Raw genomic sequence first — 24,252 nt, 5'->3', positions numbered from 1 at the left:
TTCAGACATGTTGTAAAGAAAAATGAAAATATGTAAAAATAAATAATGTATCGTGTTGTAACTGTCTACATGTTCGAAATAAACTTCAACCAATCCTAGATCGAGAAATGCAAATAGGGGTGGGTACTGTTCACATTTGAACCAATACGGTACCAATTCCCGGTACCTGGGAATCAATGCCGGTGCTAAACAGTACCAATGTTCAGTACTTTTGTGTGTGTTAATAAATAATAATTGTTTCTGACCATTTTTTATTGCAACATTTTAAAAATAGCTGATTATGCAAACTGCTATCTAGTTGCTATATCTTGTTTTATCCTAACATTTCTGAGTCTCATTTGCAAGTATGGCAATAAGTTGCAATTACAGTTGCAAGTCCAATATGTTAGATGGCAATAGAGTATAGTTTATGGTGCATTGGCTAGTCAGTTCAGGCTTTGCTGAATCTAGTCTTTTGTTGCACCTTAAAAGTGTCAATGCTGTAAGTATTGTACACCAGCTGTTTGATTGTAATGTGCATCTTAGTTGTAGATTTCATTGACAAATTTGGAGTTGCTGAAATCGCCAGGTAAAATCGCTAATCAGTGGCATGTCAATTGCAAAGCCAATGTATATCAGCATCAAGCTAGCGCATTCTTGGAAAACTGGAGCCTTACTTAAATTACTTTGGAGTGTTTTTTGAGTTAATTTCTTTGTTGGCATTGGAAATTGCAACATTATCCAGAGGTAGTTTGATGAATCCGCTTTCAGTGCTGCTGGAGTGATCGCCAAGTGCCGAAGTGCAAAGAGCCGGCTGATTCGGAAACAGGGCATGACGTCGCGTGCAACCCAGGTAACGTAACATGGCACCGTTAGATTTTATGTGAATCGGTGCCCGGTAGGACCGGCAGGATTAGGTCGGTGCCAAAAAAATTACCGGACTCTTTACCCATACCTGAAAGCGACATACCAACACCTCTGGCTGCTCTGTAACAGCATAAAGCATTGTACCAAACAAATGCTTACGTAAATAGCATGTAGCTGTAAAAATCAGGGCTAATTACTAGCATGTACTTCAGAAGCTTGCTAACAAATAGCACACTTTTAGTGCACAATAATCTCCATCATGTATTTTTAATGGCAGTAAAAAAAGTAGTTAAATTGTTACGTAAAACATTGCGTGTACAGTTATTTACAGTTCAATACTTTTCTTTTTAAGGAAGTTCTTAACTGTTGATGCCTTTTAGTCTTAGTATTTTATCTGTTTTAATGGCTGAGCTTTGGTTGTATTATTTTTATTGTAGTAATTTGAGATTTATTTAAATGAAAACTGTGTAACAAATAACATCTATTATTATTTCATTATTTCCCATGGGAGAAACAGATTGTGTTCAACTTTTCCACAAAAAACGTGCAGTGACAACCATGTAACTAAATAAGACATAAGAAAGCCTCTGGTCACTCAGAACATTATAAACCATACAGTTAGTAATAATGCAAAACGTTTCCTAAGCAGATACTAACATAAATTGCACATTGCTGCAAGAATCAGGGCCAATTAATGTAAATGACCAGTGACGCTTGCTAACAAACAGCACATGTGTAGTTTAAAGTTCAACATGTTGCTTGTACGTTGCCTGTACAGTAAATAAAGGCCACAGTTTTGACCCTGAAAGAGATATACAGTACTGACGAGCTTAATTGGTTCTGTGACGCAGCGCTCAACTCAAAAACACTTGTATCGCAAATCAGTGTCATGATAATGATGTACAGTATTAAAGGGGAACTGCACTTTTTTTTTTTTAGAATTTTGCCTACCATTCACAATCCTTATTTAAGACAAGAACACATCTGTTTTATTTTTTTAATGCATTCTAAATACTAAATAAATGTGATCAAACGTCCGCTTACAATAGAGCCTATAGGGGCCGCTCTATTCTGCCTATAAAGCCCTTTAAAAACATCCGAACACCTCCATTAAGGTTTTATATACATGAAGGTGTGTAAGGGGGTGTTCAGGTGGGGTAGTACCTTTGGTGGGGGACAGGTCATGCTCTCTAGGTGGTAGTTCGTCCACCTTTGGTCCCCACTTGTCACTCAGCTCTCACCAGTGGCTCCACAAAGTTGTAGCGTGCACAGCAGCCACACCACGGGCAACGGCTTCAACTGGCCGGCGAAACCTGGTGAGGGTAGCCGACGGGTCCCAATCCCTCGGTGATATAGGTATGTCTACTCTACGCACGTGAAGACTGGGTTTGGCGGACGGCGCGGATGAACCGACAGCTGGTTAACGGACAGGAAGGCGATTTTCATCATAGCGTTGTGGAACACTAAGGGTATGACAAGACACATAGGACATCATGGGCATCCACTGCACCTATATCCGTTTGCCACTGGATCAAGATGGTCTCGGGCGAGAGAGTGAGGTCGACGAACTGCACAAGGACAACTCTTGTTGGCAAGCTGGCTGGACTTCCCAAGGGAGTGAACGACAGGCTCATGACCATGAAACTCCCATTGATGGCTGGAAGCATCTTTCCATCATCAGTGCCTATGCTCCAACCATGACAAATCCAGATGAAGTGAAGGCAAAGTTCTACGAAGACCTTCACACCGTCATTGACGACGTTCCAAAGGCGGATAAGCTCCTCTTGTTAGGTGACTTCAACGCAAGAGTTGGCACTGACAACATTGCCTGGGAAGGAGTCCTTGGACATCATGGAGTGGGCCACTGCAACAGCAACGGCCTTCTTTTGCTCCAGACTTGCGCTGAGCATGAACTGCTGATCACCAATACGATCTTCCGCCTCCCTACCCGTAACCGAACGTCATGGATGCACCCCTGCTCAAAGCACTGGCATCTTATCGACTACGTCATCGTTAGGAAGAGAGACAGGCAGGATGTACGTGTGACCAAGTCCATGTGCAGTGCTGAATGCTGGACAGACCACCGCCTCATTATCACCAAGCTCAACATCCGCATTCAACCAAAACGACACCCGCAAGGGACGAAGGCCCCAAAACGGTTAAACCTTGCCAAGCTGAAGACCGCCAGCTGCAAGCAGTCCTTCGTGAATGCTCTGGAAGAGCGCCTGGAGTCCACCTCTCCGGTCAACCAGAATGTGGAGGCAGATTGGGCATCACTCAGAAAGCTGATTTACACCACAGCTACAGAGACTCTGGGGCCCCAAACTAGGAAACACAAGGACTGGTTTGATGAGAACTGCGGGGACCTCAAGCAGCTATTGGATGAGAAACACCACCTCTACCAAACCTACCCCAGTAACCCCAAGTCCATAGCAAAGAAAGATGCATTTATCAACACATGCAGAACTGTGCAGCAGAAGCTCCGTCAGATGCAAGACGCTTGGCTCAGCAACAAAGCTGACGAGATCCAAGGTTATTCAGACAGGCGCGACTATAAGAACTTCTACGATGCCTTGAAAGAAGTGTACAGCCCCACGTCTTCAGGATCAAACCCCCTCCTCAGCGCAGATGGGAACACTCTCATTACAGAAAAAGAAAAGATCCCAGAGAGGTGGACCAAACATTTTGACAACGTCCTGAACCGCCCATCGACCATCAACGACGAACCCATTAATCGTCTCCCTCAAGTGCCCATCAACAAAACACTGGATGAGCCTCCAACCTTGCTTGAGACCCAGAAAGCAATACGTCTACTCTCCAGTGGCAAAGCACCTGGTACTGACGCCATTCCAGCTGAGTTCTACATGGAGGGGGGAACATCATTGACAGACAGGCTCCACCAGTTGTTTCTTCTGATGTGGGAGCAAGAGACGATTCCCCAGGAATTCAAATACGTGTCGATCATACATCTGTACAAGGGCAAAGAAAACAGACAGGCCTGCGACAACCACAGAGGCATATCCCTGCTCTCCATCGCAGGAAAGATTCTTGCCAGGATCCTGCTTAACCGCCTCACAGCCCACCTTGACAAAGGACTTCTGCCTGAAAGCCAGTGTGGACATGGTGGACCATCGACATGGTGTTCGCTGCCAGGCAGCTTTAAGAGAAGTGTCAGGAGCAGAACTCCGACCTGTTCTCCACCTATGTCGACCTGACCAAGGCCTTTGACACCATCAGCAGAGAGGGTCTGTGGAAGATTATGGCAAAGTATGGTTGCCCAAGGAAATTCATTGCTTTGGTGACGCAGTTCCACGAGGGCATGCAGGCCAGAGTCCAGGACAGCGGAGAATCCTTTGCCCCATTCCCAGTCACAAACGGGGTCAAGCAAGGCTGTGTCTTGGCGCCAACACTGTTCAGCCTCATGTTTTCCGCCATGCTCACAGACGCCTTCAGAGACGAGGATGTTGTTATCAACCTGAGGTATCGCACAGATGGCAAACTGTTTAAACTTCGGAGGCTCCAAGCAAAAACCAAAGTTATGACAGACATCATCAGAGAATTGCTGTTGGCTGATGACTGTGCTCTCAACGCTGTCTCAGAAGCCGACATGCAACGCAGCGTTGACATGTGCTCCAGCGCCTGCACAAACTTTGGTCTTACGATCAGCACAAAGAAGACTGAAGTCCTTCATCAGCCCGCGCCTGGAAAGCCTTATGTTGAGCCCAACATCACTGTCAACGGCTAGAGACTCAACACAGTGAACCGCTTCACCTACCTTGGCAGCACACTGTCTCAGAATGTCACCATCGATGATGAAGTGAACACCCGCATAGCCAGAGCCAGCTCCTTTCCATCCTTACACTTTCCATCATTGTAACTGAGCTACTGTGTTGAACAATTTCCCTTGTGGATCATTAAAGTTTGTCTAAGTCTAAGTCTAAGTCTAAAAACACTTGGTTAATATTCAAGTCACGACATGTAAATGGGGTATTATTTGCGGTTTTTGGATGGTGATTTATTGTTTTTTTTTACTGTCCTCCCACTGGCTTCGCAGTGAGCAGAGTTTTATGTACGTTTATTTACGAGTTAGAATGCATTAAAAAAATCTATCTGTCGTCATGTCGATTGTGAATAGGCAAAATTCACAAAAAAGTGCAGTTTCCCTTTAAGTTTGGAGAGTGGACTTCTACGGTATCTCCTTCCAGCTGCTTCCCCCGTCAAACACACCATCAGCAGCTTTTCCATTTTTTCATGGATAAATGTCCGCGTTAGACTCATTCTGCTTCAGTATGGCGCAGATTAGCAGTGATACACTAAAACTGTTTGCCAAGTTGGGTACACATTGTCATATTCTTGATGATCCATTTCTTCAATTAAATGAATATCATCCGCTTCTTTTTCTCACACTTACTTTCTTCCTTCCAATACTTGAAAAACAAAGTTATGTCTATCTCTAGCTTTAAGCTATTGCTAACAAGTGAGGCCAGATGTTTTGTTTGGACCTTACGGGGTTCACTGTGACATTTGCTTCGCCAAATAATGGTGGGGATGCTTGTAACAACATTTTTTTTTAAATAAATTACAGCATAAAAAATAGCTGAAAGACATCTCTTATCTCAAAACACTCTTAATTTGAGGTACCATTGAACATTATTACCTCTGGGATTGTATTTAACTCTGGAAGTTATATTAAAAAGCCTACTTTAACCACATTGTAGAAGTATTTATTGCCAGAAAACTACTTCAAGTGATGAGGGATAACGTTTGTCTACAGGTTCCCCTCAATCTAAACAATTAGACCAGACTGCCTGTGACAGTCACAGAAAACATCTATAGGGGCTATTATTTTTTCATTTTATTCAAATAAAAAAATGAAAATTAGCATAACTGCTGACGAAGAAATAAAACAGATCACATTAATATGATTTCCTGCTTGCGTTGTTTTATTGCCATTTTTTATCTTCCAGTTCTGTTTGTGTGATTTAATAGGTAGGAGATGGTGGAGAGAGGGGGGATGCAGCACTTTAACAAATAGTGTTTTTATTGCTTTGCACCTCCACAGTCACATCTCTCCTCCACTGTGGCTGCTAGGGTTAATCGAGTATGTGGATGTTAATATGTCCTTCACACCCCTGACTTGTCTTATTGCACTTCCATACCTGCATCATCGAGTGTGTGAGTGCACTTTACCGTAACTGCATGTCTTTTTCTCCCCGCAGGATCGACAAGTCTTCCGTCAGCGCGCTGAGAGCTCGGTGAGTGACACATCCCAAACCTACATGTTATGTAACAAAAATATATATATTTACAAATGTTTTCATATCAGAGGTTTGAATGAAGAAATTGTTTGATCGGTTCTAAATCAATGAAAAAAAGTTATTTGCAGTAGTAATACACAGCAGAACCCTGCATATTTACAGTTTTTTTTCTGCTTTTAAAATGATAAATAATGGAATGGACACCTATGTAGGAAACTGTCATAATAATGTTGTTCATATTAGTAAAGTAATGTTAGTTAAATTTGTATGAATTTATGTTGGAAAATATTTATAAGCTGTAATAATAATGAACTATCAGTTTTGTGTTTCCTAATGTAATAAATATTATATGATCATACATTACAATCTTTTTTGTTAAAACAAAAATAAATATCTGAATGACGTATGATTTCAAAGCAAGTTATCCATTAAAGTTAACATTGTAAAAATGACAATACATTTTTTTTAAACAACTGGCTGCTCAGCTGCCACAATTTTACTGTAAAAAAAAACAGTGGTGCCGTTTTTCTATTTACAGTAATACATTGCAAAAACAAAAATTGGCCACTCTGTCGCTAGAATTCTACCAGTAAAAGATCATATTTTTTCCATTAATTCTTTTTTTTTGCATATTAATAATAATTAGTAATATGTTGAAAAAAACATAGCCACATCAGAAAGCCCCAGGTCAGCCACCCCAGCATGTTAGAGCCCTATTTTGCAAAACCAACATTTCATACCCATTGGTACGTGTTGTTGTGTGTTTGGGATCTGCATAAGTCCCAAAAATGTTAAATCAAACAATGGAGGCATTGCGGAGATATTTATAAAAACTGTCTTGCCTTCCTTCATACTTCCCCCAAAGGAGCCGTTTGGAATTTTCCCCAATTGTGACGTCAGCTCCATATTTTTTGCTGCTCAATCACAGGGCGAAAATAGACTTTTTGTTCCGCCCCTACGCGCACCTGGCCAAGTCTAACTTACTGTGGCCAATCACGCAACCGGTGCATCTTTCCAAACACCCATCAAATGTCCAACTCCAGCTTTTGGATCCCCAATCACAGCGTGAATACAAATGTTTTTGTCCCGCCCCTCGGCACGCTACTTCCAGAGTGATCCCTAGTAAATTGAAAGGTAAAAACGTTTTATTGGTCAATATCACCTTATTTGACAGCAACCTATTATCCAATAAACATATGCCATTGTTGATTTGCCCTCATTTTGACGGTAAAATGCCATCCAAGCACCCCAAAATCCATAAGGCAATGGATAACATTGTGTGGCTTTCTCGGCTGAGGTGTTTTGCCCACATTGGCGTCTGCATCAACAAAACAAAAGTGTTACAATTTGTATCAAAAAGTTTATTGAGAGCCTAGTACATGGTTTTAATCTTTCAATAAGAAAATTCACACATTAACTAGCTACAAGTATAGCCTCCGACAGTATTTTCATTGAAGTGTGTGGTAAAAAATACACCCAAAGTAATTTAACAAGTAGCTACGTGTGTATTTATGTGAGAGAATAGTGAGTGTGACATGTATTGTAAAGACACTTGTTGCATTTTGGATGCATTGCCGGGTTATTGGCAGACGCATGAGCGCTGCCCGTTGCTGTATTTGTCATCTTTGCATGGGAATCATTTTTGCCATTGTTGCCTGTGTTAGGCTTTACTAACTATTTTACTGAACATTCTTTAGTCAAATTCAGTTAAAACTACTTTCACAAGGAACATACTCATAACTGATTTTATTAACAAATGAGAACTAAATGAGTACATTTCATGAAAATCTATTATTTTCTCAGCCCGCCACAAATTGGTCAAGCCCCCTTTTAGCCCCGGGAGAGAAAAAATCCTGGAGCCGTCCCTGCCGTAGAAGTCCACTCTCCAAGCTAAATGTTGTACACTATTATTACATTACATCATAAATCTACTGTAGTTGTTAGGAGCAAATTCTATTGTAGGCATTTTATACAATATGTATTTTCAAAAAGTTTGTTTTTCTTTTTTAAAAGGCATGTTACATGTTAATATTGTGCTGTTTTGGGGGGAAGCACCAATCAAATTGAGTTCATTTCTTTCAATAGGAGACATTGATTTGAGATACAAGTGTTTTGGGTTAAGAGCTTTGTCACAGAACCAGTTAATCTCGTAAACTGAGGTACTACTGCATTATTATTTACAATGCAATGCAGTTTATTGCTCTACTTTGACTTACAGTCAAATTAACATCGAACATGAAAAAAGCCATGGCTCGAACTTGAATTTTTCTTCTTTGTCTTACTTTGGCCAAAAATAAAACAAACATATTCTGAAAATATTACAATAAAAATATAGAAAAAAAAATACAGGCAGCGGTAAAGTTTAGATCCATGAAGGAAAAGAAGAAAGTGAATGAATGTTTATAACTGAATAAATTTACATATGCATAAAAATGTGTTTTATTTTCTTTCTTTTTTCTAATTAATTAAGTAACGTTTATGACAATCTATCCATCCATTTTCTACCGCTTGTCCCTTTCGGGGTCACGGGGGGTGCTGGAGCCTATCTCAGCTGCACACGGGCGGAAGCTAGGCGTTTATGACAACCTTTTTCCAAAACACAATATAGAATGTGAGATATAACAGGATAATGCATACATTTATCATTTGTTTTCAAAACGGTTACAAAAAAGTGGGACCCCCAAATATTTACTGGCGGCTGTGGCCTGCGAGCCGGTTCTAATATTAATCAAATATCATCCCAGGGGCCATAGATAATTCATTTGTGGGCCGGATCTCGCCCGCGGGCCTTGACTTTGACACCTCTGGACTAGTCGTATCAGGTGCACTACCAATTAAAAAAATATTACCAATAAGTAATATTTTTTTAATTACTGTATGTTGCCAAAATCACATACACATATTGATTAAACACGAAAAAAACACACTTAAAACACAATAATTGGATCGATGTAACGACTTTCTTCTCTTGTTGTCGCCATGGCAACATTAGGAAAATACAGGTCTTCAATTTAATTGGACAAACTCCACACAAAAAAACATTGGAAAGCGGAGATTTTAATTCTGCCTGCCACCGCTAGGAGTCAAAATACGCTTCCTCCTAGTCGATTTCCTCTACTTCTTTAAAACATGGACAACTAACCTTTCAATCGGTATTTGTGAACAAAAATATTCAAACTACTAACCAACTTTAGGACGAAGATACGCAACAATGTTGAATTTGAACAGCAGAAGGAAGAACTTACGTGTACAGGCAGTCATTTGTCACGCAACACAGGTAGAAGAAACATCATTTTTCCTCGAACTTACTTTTTTAGTTGTGAGCTTAAACGACACGAGATTTGGCGATGTATCCTGTACATATTCTCTTTATGAAATATATATCCGTATCAGAGCTAGTGTTACATTCATTGGGTGACCATTTATTGTGAAAATATGTTTTAACATTATGGTCCGGAAAGTCTTCTTCTGCATGCTTTAACTACACGGCGAAATAGCGCTCCTTGTGGTTACACTAGGTACTGCAGAACAGTGATGTGAAGTGCCATCCATCCATCCATTTATTACCGCCTTATCCCTTCGGGGTCGCGGGGGGCGCTGGAGCCTATCTCAGCTACAATCGGGCGGAAGGCGGGGTACACCCTGGACAAGTCGCTATTTCATCACAGGGCCAACACAGATAGACAGACAACATTCACACTCACATTCACACACTAGGGCCAATTTAGTGTTGCCAATCAACCTATCCCCAGGTGCATGTCTTTGGTGAAGTGTAAACAGAAAAATAGAAGAGATGAAAGAAAAAAAAAACATATCAATTCGGTCACTTTCCCACATGCATGATCATCATGATTCATTGTAACTCTCACTGTATGACTTTGGTGTGGAATATCTGCTCATTTTGTCAAAGCAATTGCCTCCTACTGGCATGGAAGCACAGGACATATTTTTATATAAACATTGTAAACAGTCACTTAGAGTAAGCATTAGAGAGAGGGGGGATGGGGAGGGGGTTGGGGGTGAGAGATAGTGGCTGCATCTCATCAGAGTGGGATGCTCAGTTACCGACGGCAACAGACCAATGCTGCATGATCACTGGTAAGTCTGGCATTAGTACTCATATCCCATATGTGTGTGTTATTGACAGAAATTGCCATCCTGCTACAACATTAGGAAGAAATGTATGCATTTTTAATGTTATCTGTGTGAGTGATGAGTCAGGGTTTCAATGAGTGTGTACAAGTCTGTCAGGAATGTCAATTTCATTCCTATAAAAACTTGTGTGTGTGCGTGTTCTTGTATTTCTTTCTTTGCTCAACACAACCATTCAAATGTTGTTTTTATTGTGGCGACATTTTGGCAAGAACATTTTTGGCTGAGCTCCCATTACACTATTAGACTATGCGTGTGTCTTCTCCCTGCTGCTATTATTTGTTTTTTGTTTTTTATGTCGTTGTTTACGCATATGAATAATTCAGCACCGAATGAGAACAATCGCCATCCCTAAAAATAACTACCAAAGGACAGACAGCAATGTCTGCGGAGGATAGATGCCCCTGCAGGTGGAGCAGATTCACAATGTGTGTGTGTGTGTGTGTGTGTGTGTGTGTGTGTGTGTGTGTGTGTGTGTGTGTGTGTGTGTGTGTGTGTGCAAGTGCGTGTTTGTGTGCGTGTGTGTGTTTGTCTGTGTAAATGGCTGGGCTCCAAATGTGACATAAGTGTGTTCATCCGCATGTGTGTGTGCACGTGTGATGACATCCGTATTTGATGACAAAAAGCCTCAAAAGCAAATAAAACAATGAATATGAGCATGGAATAAAACAAGTTATTGCCGTTAAAGCTCATTAAAATGCTGGGAAATTTTGCAAAAAACAAAAAAATAAAAACTTAAAAATAAGGTCAATACTTGCAATCAGTAGCCTGTACTTATGTTGACTAACATATTTGAAAAAGCATTTGAAACTAGTAAAATTGCATTTTGGCAAGTAATATATCTTAGTTTTTGGTATACTGAATATAACTGAAGAGAAGTGCCTGGTAAGACAGAATATATTGTTTGTCAAAAATATTTATTGTTGACCTTGATTTCTGTTATCTAATTTTGCTTGGATTTCAACTGGCTAATATTGACATATCCACTGGGACAGCTGATGATTTACCAAAGACAAATCGATGATACTAATTGGAGACATCAATAATGGATTAACTGTCTTTTAAAAATGTATTCGATGGTAGGAGAGATGCCCACCATGAATCCCAGCAGGCACAAGACCTTGATACAACGTTGATTATACATATATGTTTTTTAAAACTGACTTCTAAACAATGTTGCAAAATAGAAATATAGAATACTATAGAAAATAGTTGTACTTGTAAGACAACATTGATGTCTAACAATGGATCCACGTTTTGGGAAATGACCAAATTTCAATGGTCAAATTAGCATAACAACTTGACATTGAATAAATGATGTCAAAAAGCATGTTGTTTCAACGTTGTATATGTGTTATAAAATATTGGCTGGGAAATGACCAAAATTCAATGGTCAATTCAATGTCAGAATCCAACATTAATTTAACATTGTCAAAAAGCAAGTTGTTCTAACGTTAGGTTTGAGTTGCTCTACGTCAGGACCTAATTCAACAAGTTCTTAATGTTGTTTTAATGTCATGTGCCTACTGGGATGTTCTGAACTCATGTTTACATGGCATTTTTGAGCAGAATAATGCTTTCATAGTGGAAGTACCGTATACCTGAACTTCCCATAACTGACATTGTTTGTTCTTTTACATGTGTGTGCCCCAAATTGCAAAACATTAATAACATTTTTTAAATTAAATTGCAAATAAATCAGAAATTATTCTTAAATCTAAAACTGAAATGATTATAAAACATAATTATTTAAGAATTGGACAATTTTATAAATTGACCCACATTTAAATGAACTAATTAATTGTTTATTTTATTTATTTAATTGGCACAAAAGAGGTTGAGCTTGCAAGTATTGCAGTACATTTGCACCAATATTAATCAACAATCATGTCCACACAATCTACCAAATTTATAACAATCCATTCATCAATTACTATGACCATCCCCCATGGCTTTGCAGGTTGCGATCTATGTTAGGATTTGCCTTTGGGGGACATCGTGTCCTTCATGTCTTAGTCAGACATGAAGGACGTCAGCTGTGATACGCAGCTGTCTGTGGAAATAATGAGTATGGACTTAAAATAAAAACTGATCATTTTTTTAAATTCCTTATATATATGAGGGTGCAAACAGATTATTTTATAATGCAATGCAGTTCTATACTACTGCAAACAATGATGATGAAAATAGTGTATTATCAGGTTTGTACAGGCAGAATTTATGACGCTCTTTAGCACCTTGTGCCGAATTAAGTGTCTGGTGCATTAGTGACCTCACCCTAACCCAAGTCCTAACTGTCAAAATGACCTTTTTGGACAAATACCAACCTGTCCTCTGTCTCTTACAAACACACACGTATAAAGCCCCTCACCATGTGACCTTTTCCACCTCAGCAGGTCTCATGTCTCCAACTTCTCAACCCTGTGACCTTTCCGTTTCTTCATTGTTTTTCCTGCTTGTTTTTTAGTCAGTATTGTTACAAAAAAATATGTCTTATGTCTTATTGTTTTGCCAACTAGCCTTAATATGTACGGGACACATCTGTGCATTTGTTTGATATTTTGTTTGTCGTTTCTCATCTGGATCATGCTGCCCTCCTGCTACTACGTGATTTGCATTATGTCCTTTGTCTGAACTTTAACAAAGCTGTTGACCTCCCTGCACATGCCTCCGGCTGAGCTGCTTTTGTCTTTTCCTGAAAATGTCACATTAACGACCCGACCCCACAGTGAGGAGGTGATTTTGTGAATTATATTTATATAGCGCGTTTCTGTAGTGACTCAAAGCACTTTACATAGTGAAACCCATTATATAAGTTACATTCAAACCAGTGTGGGTGGCAGTGGGAGCAGGTGGCTAAAGTATACTGCCCAAGGACACAACAGCAGTGACTATGATGGCGGAAGCGGGGATCGAACCTGCAACCCTCAAGTTGCTAGCATGGCCGCTCCACCAACCGAGCCACGCCACCCAAATGAGCAGACTAAACACAAACAATAACTAGCAGGAATACTTGTCACTAGCAATAGTACTAATATTAGTTGGCCTGCTAGTGGTGGTAGTAGTAATACACAATAAGAGTCCGCGATATAGACAATATACGATATAGATGATATAAATATGGCCGATGATAGAGCTTTTAATTGTCACGTCATATTGTGATAATGCATGTGGATGACATATTGTCGCTGTGTCCCGCAAATTTGACAGGACAAGGGGCAACAATGTAATGCATCCTCCCAAGGGAGCGCGCCTAATGTCACTCCACAGTGGGAAGCCCCATCTAAGTCACAGGGGGGGCTAGGGCTGATAGCTGTGCTAGTGGCATGGCACAGCTGTGGCCAGCGAAATGGCCATCTCCTGCTCGACCACCACCGTCATCGTCTTCTTTCAAGCGCAACCTCCAGCCAGACCACCTCTGCCAAGGTCACGGCTAGCCTGCAGGTGCTGCCATCAACCCCGGTAGGCCTGCAGACGCCACCCTCTCCACCTCCTGTGCCAACACCATAGCTGGTTCCTGCGTCAGCACCACGGCTGGTCCCTGCGCCAGCACCATGGTTAAAAAAGTCAAAGTTAAAGTACCAATGATTGTCACACACACACAAGGTGTGGCAAAATTATTCTCTGCATTTGACCCATCACCCTTGATCACCCCCTGGGAGGTGAGGGGAGCAGTGAGCAGCAGCGGTGGCCGCGCCCGGGAATCATTTTTGGTGATTTAACCCCCAATTCCAACCCTTGATGCTGAGTGCCAAGCAGGGAGGTAATGGGTTCCATTTTTATAGTCTTTGGTATGACTCGGCCGGGGTTTGAACTCACAACCTACCGATCTCAGGGCGGACACTCTAACCACTAGGCCACTTAGAACCTGCGCCAGCACCACAGCTAGCGCCTGCACCGGCACCACGGCGAGCTCCTGCACCAGCACCACGGCTAGCTTATGCGGCGCCGCCCTTTTCTTCGTCTCCGGCGGGCCGTCCCACGGCACCGCCCTCATCTTTGTCTCCAGCGGGCCGTCCCACAGCGCCGCCCTCATCTCCAGCATCGTCGCTACCGCGACCTCCAACTGGCGTGCCGCAGAAGCGGCGTCCCTCAGACGCCTTTTGCGCCAACAGCAGCGACACCCAGGACTTAGGCGGAGAACTCTTCGGCTGCTGAAGTTCTGGCGCCACTCGCGTCCACCTTCTCGACGGCCACGGATGTGGCTGTTCCGTCGTTGCCCGCCTCGCCTGCTGCAGCGGCGTTCCACTCGCTGCTGCCACCTGACTCGTCCCCGGTGGATTCTATGTCTTTAATGTCCTTTGTGTTCTTTGATGTGAAGTGAAGTGAAGTGAAGTGAATTATATTTATATAGCGCTTTTCTCTAGTGACTCAAAGCACTTTTACATAGTGAAACCCAATATCTAAGTTACATTTAAACCAGTGTGGGTGGCACTGGGAGCAGGTGGGTAAAGTGTCTTGCCCAAGGACACAACGGCATTGACTAGGATGGCGGAAGCGGGGATCGAACCTGGAACCCTCAAGTTGCTGGCACGGCCACTCTACCAACCGAGCTATACCGCCCCAATTGATGTTTGATGTTTTCCTCTTACACACATGTAAGAGGGATGTGTGCTATGGATATGAGTTGTTTTTTCCCTTGGCCTCAGTCTGGACCCCATCTCCAGGGGCCCAGGCTTAGACCGATTTTTTAAATTTATTTAATTTTTTAATTTTTTGTTCCTCACCCCCCAAATCCCCCCATTGTTTACCTGTATCTCACCTTTTTTGTAAGGGCCGCCGGAAGTTGGCAGACCTGCCAGTGATCCTTTTCTGTCTCTCTGTAATGTTTGTCTGATCTTGAATGGGTTTGTGCTGAAAATTTTAATTTCCCGTCGGGGATTAATAAAGTATTTCTGATTCTGATTCTGATTCTGATTCGGGGACACTTGGCCTGGCTACCCACCACCAAGTCCCCCCTATGCCCGCCCGTGACTTTTGAACCTTTTTTTAGTTGTTTCAGGAGACATCTGAAATCTGTCCTTAAGGGGGGATGCTGTTATGATCCGTTGCCCGGATCATCATCAGTTTGACTCCCTTAGTTCTGTATTGAGCACCTCTGGGTTTGTGTTTTAGTTGCCATGACTGCAGATTAGTTTCACCTCCCTCTGATTAGTGTTCGGGACGTTCACCCGCTACTGGGCACTAACCAGAGAGCTACTTATTCCTGTTTTTCGCCACAATCAGTCTGGCTTTCTTGTGTGCTATAAGCAACAAGTTACGTTTGTGTGTACCTTGCTTCTGGTGCCTATGCCTGTTTATCTTTTGATTCCTGTGCTAAGTTTCGCCTTAGCTCCCCGTGCTATCGGCACGCCTGTTTGTATTTTTTAATGATTTATGAGAATAAATCATCGTCTTACCTTCACCTTGCCTCCGGAGTTCCTGCTGCATTTTGGGAGAACGATCCGCGCAGTAAAATGCGACCCAAGCGTAACAATTGATAGACTTTAGTATCAGTATATGATCGATACTACAGTGATTAGATAGATATTTTTTATTTTTTTGTTTTCAAACTCAGGAAATAAGTCCCTGGACACATGAAGACTTTAAGGGCAAAGACCAAACTATTTAAATTAGCACCAATAGTAGTTTTTGCTTATGATTTGTTATTTTGCACTATTGACTTTATTTCTCTCAAAATCTTATTTGTAATGAGAGGGAATAAGAATATATTTCAAATATCTAATTAATATTTTTTCACCACTATGTTGTGTTTTTGTTTGATTAAAAATTGTATCAATGATCATAAAAACTTTTAAGTATCAGTATCACCATTGGTATGACAGGTACTGCCACTGTAACTACTTGGAATTGGATCTATATCCAAATTTACAATATTGCAAAACTAATTTAAAACATTGTGGACTATTGGCCGATTTAACAGGATATCCTACTTTTCAACTGATAGACAGCAGGCTGTCGTCTTAGATGGTTTTATTTCCAACCCTAAGGCGTTAGCTGCTGGTGTACCACACGGCTATGTCCTTGGTCTTCCATTGTTCTTCATGTTCAGATGGTCTTGCCTCATATCTCAACAACAACTGTCATCTTTTTTCGCTGATGCTTCCACCCTTCAAGCGGTTATCAAAAAAAAATCCTGGAAATCGCATTGTCTGTACAAATAGTTTGCAACAGAACTTGCATTTTATTGAGAAGTGGGCTTCTGACTGGAGTGTTACTTTCAACTCTGCTTCACTTACTGCTCTACTTCATGGATAACCAGCTCGAGCCTGCCAAGGGTATTACTCTACTTTGTGTAACACTCTTACCTGGACACTGTATATCACAAGTCTTGCGAAGACTGCCAAGCGACTGTATACACTAAGAACGTCTTGGGATCTTCTCCTCTTCAAGGCCAGAGTTACCATCTACATGGCCAAGATAAGGGCAACACGGTGGAAGAGGGGTTAGTGCGTCTGCCTCACAATACGAAGGTCCTGAGTAGTCGTGAGTTCAATCCCGGCCTCGGGATCTTTCTGTGTGGACTCCCCGTGACTGCGTGGGTTCCCTCTGGGTACTCCGGCTTCCTCCCACCTACAAAGACATGCACCTGGGGATAGGTTGATTGGCAACACTAAATTGGCCCTAGTGTGTGAATGTGAGTGTGAATGTTGTCTGTCTATCTGTGTTGGCCCTGCGATTGGGTGGCGACTTGTCCAGGGTGTACCCCGCCTTCCGCCCGATTGTAGCTGAGATAGGCTCCAGCGCCCCCCGCGACCCTGAAGGGAATAAGCGGTAGAAAATGGATGGATGGATGGCCAAGATAAGACCTCTTATGGAATATGCTTCACCAATCGTCCCCAGCATACCCACAACACTCGTAACTTTGACATGATATCAGGTAAACATCATCTACTGGCTTGTACTGCTCCAAGTGTTGTATGCAGGGGACCAAAGATTGTGATGAGAGCCTCAGGATGCTGTATTCATTCTCCAACTTCAAAAAGAAACTGAAATCATACCTATTAACCACCTATCTCTAATGCCTCATGTGAATGGCTAGTGCTCCTTTAGAGGATTAGCATTGTCACATGTGGCTTCGGGGTAGACTACTGTTGGGTTGTGTGTGGTTGAATGTATGTACCATAAGTATGTGTATGCTTGCTTTTGTGCTCCTATTTTGTGTTTGTCATATCGCGTTTTTGTGCTTGCCACCATGTCTCAGCATTCCATGCATATACTGACCTCTGGACCCCCTGCCAAAAGCTTCTTCTAGCTTATCTTGTGCACCCTTTCACTTACCACCATCCTTAAATGGATGTTCACTACTGTTGTAATTTGTAATATGGTATTGTGAATAAACTTGAAACTTGAACCTCAATCTGGAGTGGAGCACGTACCACTGCACTCAGTCTATACAGCAGACTTCAAAGAAAAGCACTTTGTCTCTTGCGTATTAAAGACCCGATCAAAGCTGGTACCTATCCATTGGAGCTGAGATGGGATGTAGCAACTCTCTGCACCTTCTAAAGACATATCTTCTTCACACCATTCTTGGAGCTTTTCTGCTGTCCTTTGACATTGCTCCCAAGTACCCGGACAACACAATCGTTCACTACAGCACATCCATACTCTGTATCTATCCCCAGGTCTCACAAGCATATCGACCAATCTTCATACATACCATGGGCGTGCTGTTTGTGGATCTCATTTTCAGCTTACACATTCACCTCAACACCAAATATGTTGGTTTTTGTTGTTGTTGATGAATTGTAAAAGTATTTTTCTGTTCACATGGTATTTGTTACCACTGACTTTTTGGATATAATAATTGTTTTTAATATAGAAAATGTTGAGTTTTAATAACCCTACGATATTTTAGATATTATACAATATTTCCTTTTTTTCCATTGTATTTTTTCCCCAAATATATAACTCTGACACTAGAATTAGGAATTAGATAAATGTCCACCGCAGATGAGGAATGGTTCTCTGGAGGATATGGTTATAATATGGAAATTGACCTTTGACTGGACAGGTTTTTTTTTGTAACGTTTAATTCATTTATTTTCAAGAAAAATGATTGGTTATCACATCTTCATTTGTCATACAAGTTGTCAACGTTTGTGTGACTAGAATGACAACCCCAAATAGTAAAGTTTAAACCTGGATGGAGAACCATATAACTACTGCAATAATAAGGCGAAGTTTGACCTGCCAGAGCCTGAAGAGATGGACGGTTCCTTCTGGCTGGCTGGAGGAGTTGATTACACTGTGTGTGTGTGCATGGGTGTGGGTGTTGTTTGTTGTCTTGACACCTTTATTGTGAGGGTATATTTTCTTTGTGGAGACATTTTGGCAGGAAAAATGCTAGGATGTGCTCCCTTCACCCTGCTAAACTTTGTTTGTGTGCGTGTGTGTGCACATGTGAGTGCGAGTGCGGGTTTGTGTGTGTAATATGAAGTCACCCACAGTTGAATCTCAGGAGGCTCTGGGCAGATTGAAGCTCTATCTTTAGAGACACACTCATCGTGCTGCTGTGACAAGTGTAATGATGATTTGGGATGCTCGGATAAATAAGGACACACACACACACACACACACACACACACACACACACACACACACACACACACACACACACACACACACAATCTGATCTCTTAGTGTGTTTTGTAGTAACGTTGACTTTTGGTGGTCTTTACCATATTTGACCAGCTTGCTAAAAGACAAAACAACTTGTTTCACACGCAATGTTGGGACACTGTTACACAAGAAGATGGACCGCAAGCAAAGCACTTGAGTGACTAGAAGTGTTTTAAGACAGTGATTTTTTTGTGCAGCAAACAAGAGCTCCTGGCCGCCTCCAATGGTCCGGATGGCGACTGCCCGCCCTCTCCGCCCCGCACCGCACCACCCACCACCAAGGTAAGGCATCGATATGACCCTTCCCTAGTGCAATTACCCTGACAAACAAGTGAGAGTTGAACAGTTTGACGGCCATCTGTCTCAGTTGCCATGGTTACATGTTGACTTGTTGACCACGCACGTGACACTGAAATAGAATAATAGCAGATAAGCCATTGATCCGTTTTTAAGAGGACAAACAACATTTCAGAACAAAGCTAATGCTGATCTCTCTCTGCAGTCGGCCCATTTCTTTGACATGATGGACAAGATGGAGGTAAGGAATTTTTGAACAGCAGTCAAGGAATGTGCTAAAAAAATCTACTTAGCTGAATGAATTAATAGGAATAAAATAATCTTAAAATTAATTGTATTATTTATTTATTTGGTATGAAATTTAAAAAAATACAATTTACAAAATGTATTCCTGCTTTATTATTATGTTTGTTGTGTATTATTATAAATACATTATGAGTTTTTTGTACAGCTAAACCACGGGTCTCCAAACTACAGATCCGGCCCGCCAGCGTCCACAATCTGGCCTTCGGGATTTATAAAGTTAAATATTTAAAACATTTTTTTTTTATTGGTCCTGTCCAGCCCCTCAGGCAAATCATGTTGTTGATGCAGATGCCCATATCTGCTGTACAGATTTACACTGAACACAAATATAAATGCAACACTTTTGTTTGTGCTCCCATTTTTCACGAGTTGAACTTAAAGATATAAAACTGTTATTATATACACAACTTACATATTCCTCTCAAATAGTTTTCACAAATCTGTCTATCTAGTAAGCATTTCTTCTTTGCCAAGATAATCCATCCCACTTTATAGGTGTAGCATAATCAAGATGCTGATTTAACAGCATGATTATTGCACAGGCGTGCCTGAGGCTGCCCACAATAAAAAGCCACTCTGAAATGTGCAATTTTTATCACACAGCACAATGCCACAGATGTCGCAAGTTTTGAGGGAGCGTGCAGTTGGCATGGTGACTGCAAGGGATGTCCACCAGAGCTGTTGCCTGTGAATTGAATGTTAATTTATTTACCATAAGCTGTATCCTAAGGCTTCTCAGAGAATTTGTCAGTACATCCAACTGGCCTCACTATCGCAGACCATGGATAACCACACCAGCCAAGGACCTCCACATCCAGCACGTGCACCTCCATGATCGTCTGAGCCCAGCCACCCAGACAGGTGCTGCAACAATTGGTTTGACCAAAGAATTTTCTGCACAAACTGAGAGAAACTGTCTCAGGGAAGCTCAGCTACTTGCTCGTCATCCTCATCGGGGTCTCGACATGACTGTTAGTTGTTGTAACTGACTTGAGTGGGATTATGCTCACATTCGATGGCGTCTGGCACGTTGGAGAGGTGTTCTCTTACAGGATTAATCCCAGTTTTCACTGTTCAGGGCAGATGCCAGACAACGTGTGGGAGAGCTGTTTGATGAAGTCAACATTGTGAATTGAGTGGCCCATGGTGGGGGTGGGGTTATGGTATGGGGAGACGTATGTTATGGACAACGAACGCAAGTGCAGAGATACCGTGACGAGATCCTGAGGCCCATTGTTGTGCCATTCACCCGAGACCATCAGCTTGTGTTGTATCATGACAATCCATGGCCCCATGTTGCAATGATCTGTACACAATTCCTGGAAGCTGAAAACATCCCAGTTCTTGCATGGCCAGCATACTCACCAGACATGTCACCCATTGAGCATATTTGGGATGCTGGTTAATTGGCGTATACAACAGCGTGTTCCAGTTTCTGCTGATATCCAGCAACTTGGCACTGCTATTGAAGGGGAGTGGACCAACATTCCACAGGCCACAATCAACAACCTGATCAACTCTATGGGAAGGAGCTGTGTTGTACTGTGTGTTGCACTGCGTGAGACTGCTTTTCTGACCCCTCCCCAGACCCCAATAAAGCAAAACTGCACATTTATTGTGGGCAGCCTCAGGCACACCTGTGCAATAATCCTGCTGTTTAAACAGCATCTTGATATGCCACACCTGTCAGGTGGGATGGGTTATCTTGGCAAAGAAGAAATGCTCAATAACACGGATTTAGACAGATGTGTGAACAATATTTGAAAGGAATAGGTCTTGTGTATGTAGTAAAAGTTTTAGATCTTTGAGTTTAACTCATGAAAAATGGGACCAAACACAAAAGTGATGCGTTTATATTTTTGTTCAGTATACTTTACAAAAGAGAAGTGTTGAATACTTCTCTTGTTGCCTTATTTCTATTTCACTTTATTAAATGTCTGTGTAGAATTTTGTTAAACAAAACCAGTGTTCTTCTAAGTAATGTAATAATTAATCACAGCTGTTTATCTATTTTATGGAAGAATGTAGTTAATCATCTAACCTTGACTCAACGTTCTTAAAAAAGTATTGATTTTGAATTGAGAATCGATTTGAATCAATTTTGAATTGGACTGTTACCTCCAAGAATCGAATCGAATCATGTGGTGCCCAAAAGATTCACAGCCCTAATATATAAATATATTTACTGGGATATGCTCCAGCCCCCCTGTGACCCGAAATGGACAAGCGGTAGAAAATGGATGGATATATATATATGTATATATATATGTATATATATATATATATATATATATATATATATATATATATATATACACACACACACAAAATGATCAATAACGATGTCAACATAACTATTCCCCCTTAATTAATAAAGGGGTAAATGAACTTTTACAGGTTTAATTTATGTCCATTGATTTTGGATTCAATAATTTTGCAATTTATTTAATGAATTATTGGACACTTTGATTTTTAATTGTATTACTTATTTAATTGGCAGTCTTTATTTTCAATTTGGGGTCAAAGAAAAAACATCCTTCCATCTGCACAATAGCTGACTCATCTCAAGATTATTACCCGAGCTGTCAAAGTTAACGCTATAATGGATGCGATTAATCACAAAATAATCACTTTGATCACATATAAACGCAGATTAATCACACATTTGTTTTGTCTGCACATGCTACTTTACCTTAACAACAGGATGGCAACCCAAAAGGTTGTTACATGGTGGTCAATGCATACGCCATTGAAAAATTCAAAAGTGTGATTGGTCTGATTAAAGCAGGTGTGTCCAAACTATGGCCTGCGGGCCAAGTACGGCCCACCAGCGTCTTCAGTTTGGCTCACGAGACATCACAAATTAATTAAGGAATTTAATTTTATCATAAAGAGCTGACAGCCTAAATGCTATTACTTTGTCGCTGACTTGTGGACAATGTGAGCAAATCAAGTCATCAACCATCCATTTTACGTTGAAGTGGCCACAGCACAGCATTTAATTATATGACTCAATCCAGACAACCTTTCCTACTCAAGGCACAAATTGCAACAAACACAGGAAGTCAACACACATGGTGACACAAAACAAATTCACTTTGTGAAAACTACAAAAATCGAAAATACACCCATTTAAATCCCCTGCAATGCATGATGGGAAAAATTCTAAACACTCTCCACACTTACCCACGCTTGGCGCATTTTAGCTGCATGATATTTGTGATTGATTACAAAACTGGAAGTAAACAAGGTAGGAGTTCAACTTTCACATGCTCTTAAATCCCAACTGTATTAATCATTATTATACATCCTTTATATTAATATAATATGCATATATACATACATACAATTTTTGTATCCCGATTAATTGTTTGACAATTGTTTCTGCGAGACGATCAAACAGTAGCTCTTGGATAGAAAAGTAAAGACGTTGAAATGCTGCCATAGCATTGTCTTATGGCGCTTACTTAAACATCCAATCAGATTGCACTTTTAGAATTGTCTATGCAACTCACAGCTACTCGGAGGCATATTCTCGCACTATCAAGGGACCACAATGATGCTGTGTTATTAATCTCAGTACATACACATTTCTTTGGTCTATTGCCTCAGTGACAGCATTTTAAAGCATCCACATACAATTTATAGTGGATCAACTGTCTGTCATCACTATTATATAACTCGATCCACAAAGGAGTCTAATGAGCTGTCGTTCAGGCCGAACACAACTTCCTCGTTCTCTGGAGCCAAACAAACTGTGTCAGTTTTTATTTTTAAACCCTCATTAGTTCCGTCGTATACGCTCGGCTCAGAAAGCGACAACAACTCCGCCAAGGTGACTACACCTCGCCGCAGGCCCGCTTTTGTGAGGTTTGACTAAAGCTGTCGTGTGTGATGCAGCAGGTTCCAGAAGCTGCAGAGATGAAGGCCGCCCCTCCGAGGCAGAAGGCACGTCTGTCTGTCTGTCCTCACATCCACCACCCACTTTGATTTCCTCATTTGTTACGCTCATGCTAACCTGGTTTATTTGAGTTGGTCGTCACCTTATTGTGGATGTTGTTTTATTTATCACAACTGCAATGAGACAAACAAGGGTCGTCTTGTTTTTCATCTCATCGTCTGATTTCACTGTTAAGGCATCAAAGTTAAGACAGTATTTGTGTGACAGCTCTCTCTCGCTGTGTCTTCAAACAGGATGATTACATTCCTTATCCGAGGATTGAGGAGGTGAGACACTCACTGATATCACTGAAAAACATTCTCGCTTTAATGTACTGTAATTGGTGTTATGTGAATGCAGGTGTTAGAAAAGGGAGGTCCCTACCCTCAAGTCATCCTTCCCCAATTTGGAGGATACTGGATCGAGGACCCAGGGGAACCTCCCCCGCCCGCGCCTCCCCCCACCTCCAAAGAGGAGGAGCGGGAAGCAGAAGCCCCGGGTGCAGATTGTGGATACCGCCTGGAAGAGACCAACGAGGCCGCACGCGCATACAGGAAGTACTTCTTGGGCAAGGTGAGGTTTGGGAGTATAACATGCATCAGAGTTTGCACATACCTTCATTGAACAACATCAAAAAGTGTGTCTAAACTTCTGATTGATACTTTATACAGGTATGCGTGTCTTCAAATGTGCAAATTAACAACTAACGTACAGTGGCTTTGGCATTTACTATATCTGCATATACCAAGAAGGCCTGCATTAGACTTTGTATTATATTGTATATTTAGTGAGTCGACACGAAAAAAATAAATTCTACATAAAAGCATG

The 24,252-nt window shown here is 41.3% G+C and overlaps 2 protein-coding genes across 6 annotated transcripts in view; one reads left to right on the top strand and one right to left on the bottom strand.

The window, feature by feature from the left end:
* dpp3 (dipeptidyl-peptidase 3) overlaps positions 1-9,549 on the bottom strand; it is a 30,198-nt gene extending 20,649 nt beyond the window's left edge. Inside the window, exons 1-2 of the mRNA XM_061962593.2 lie at positions 9,414-9,549; positions 6,037-6,121 (exon numbers count right to left, since the gene is read on the bottom strand). Coding sequence (XP_061818577.2) covers positions 6,037-6,121; positions 9,414-9,466 — 138 coding nt within the window. The 5' untranslated portion in view covers positions 9,467-9,549. The remainder of the gene's footprint in view (positions 1-6,036; positions 6,122-9,413) is intronic.
* LOC133607713 (rap1 GTPase-activating protein 2-like) overlaps positions 1-24,252 on the top strand; it is a 45,958-nt gene that overhangs the window by 8,783 nt on the left and 12,923 nt on the right. The window contains exons 2-7 of one of the 5 annotated variants that reach the window (XM_061962597.2): positions 6,066-6,101; positions 19,079-19,163; positions 19,384-19,419; positions 23,388-23,432; positions 23,679-23,711; positions 23,785-23,997. In XM_061962597.2, coding sequence (XP_061818581.1) covers positions 6,066-6,101; positions 19,079-19,163; positions 19,384-19,419; positions 23,388-23,432; positions 23,679-23,711; positions 23,785-23,997 — 448 coding nt within the window. Of the gene's footprint in view, positions 1-6,065; positions 6,102-10,165; positions 10,203-19,078; positions 19,164-19,383; positions 19,420-23,384; positions 23,433-23,678; positions 23,712-23,784; positions 23,998-24,252 lie in introns of those variants that run through there. The other 4 variants (XM_061962596.2, XM_072913790.1, XM_061962598.2 and 1 more) reach the window with 4 other exon arrangements.

This window comes from Nerophis lumbriciformis, linkage group LG09 (assembly GCF_033978685.3).
Source record: "Nerophis lumbriciformis linkage group LG09, RoL_Nlum_v2.1, whole genome shotgun sequence".
NCBI lineage: Eukaryota > Metazoa > Chordata > Actinopteri > Syngnathiformes > Syngnathidae > Nerophis > Nerophis lumbriciformis.
The sequence above is the reverse complement of the archived record's forward strand: the minus strand, read 5'-3'. Positions and strand labels throughout refer to the sequence as shown.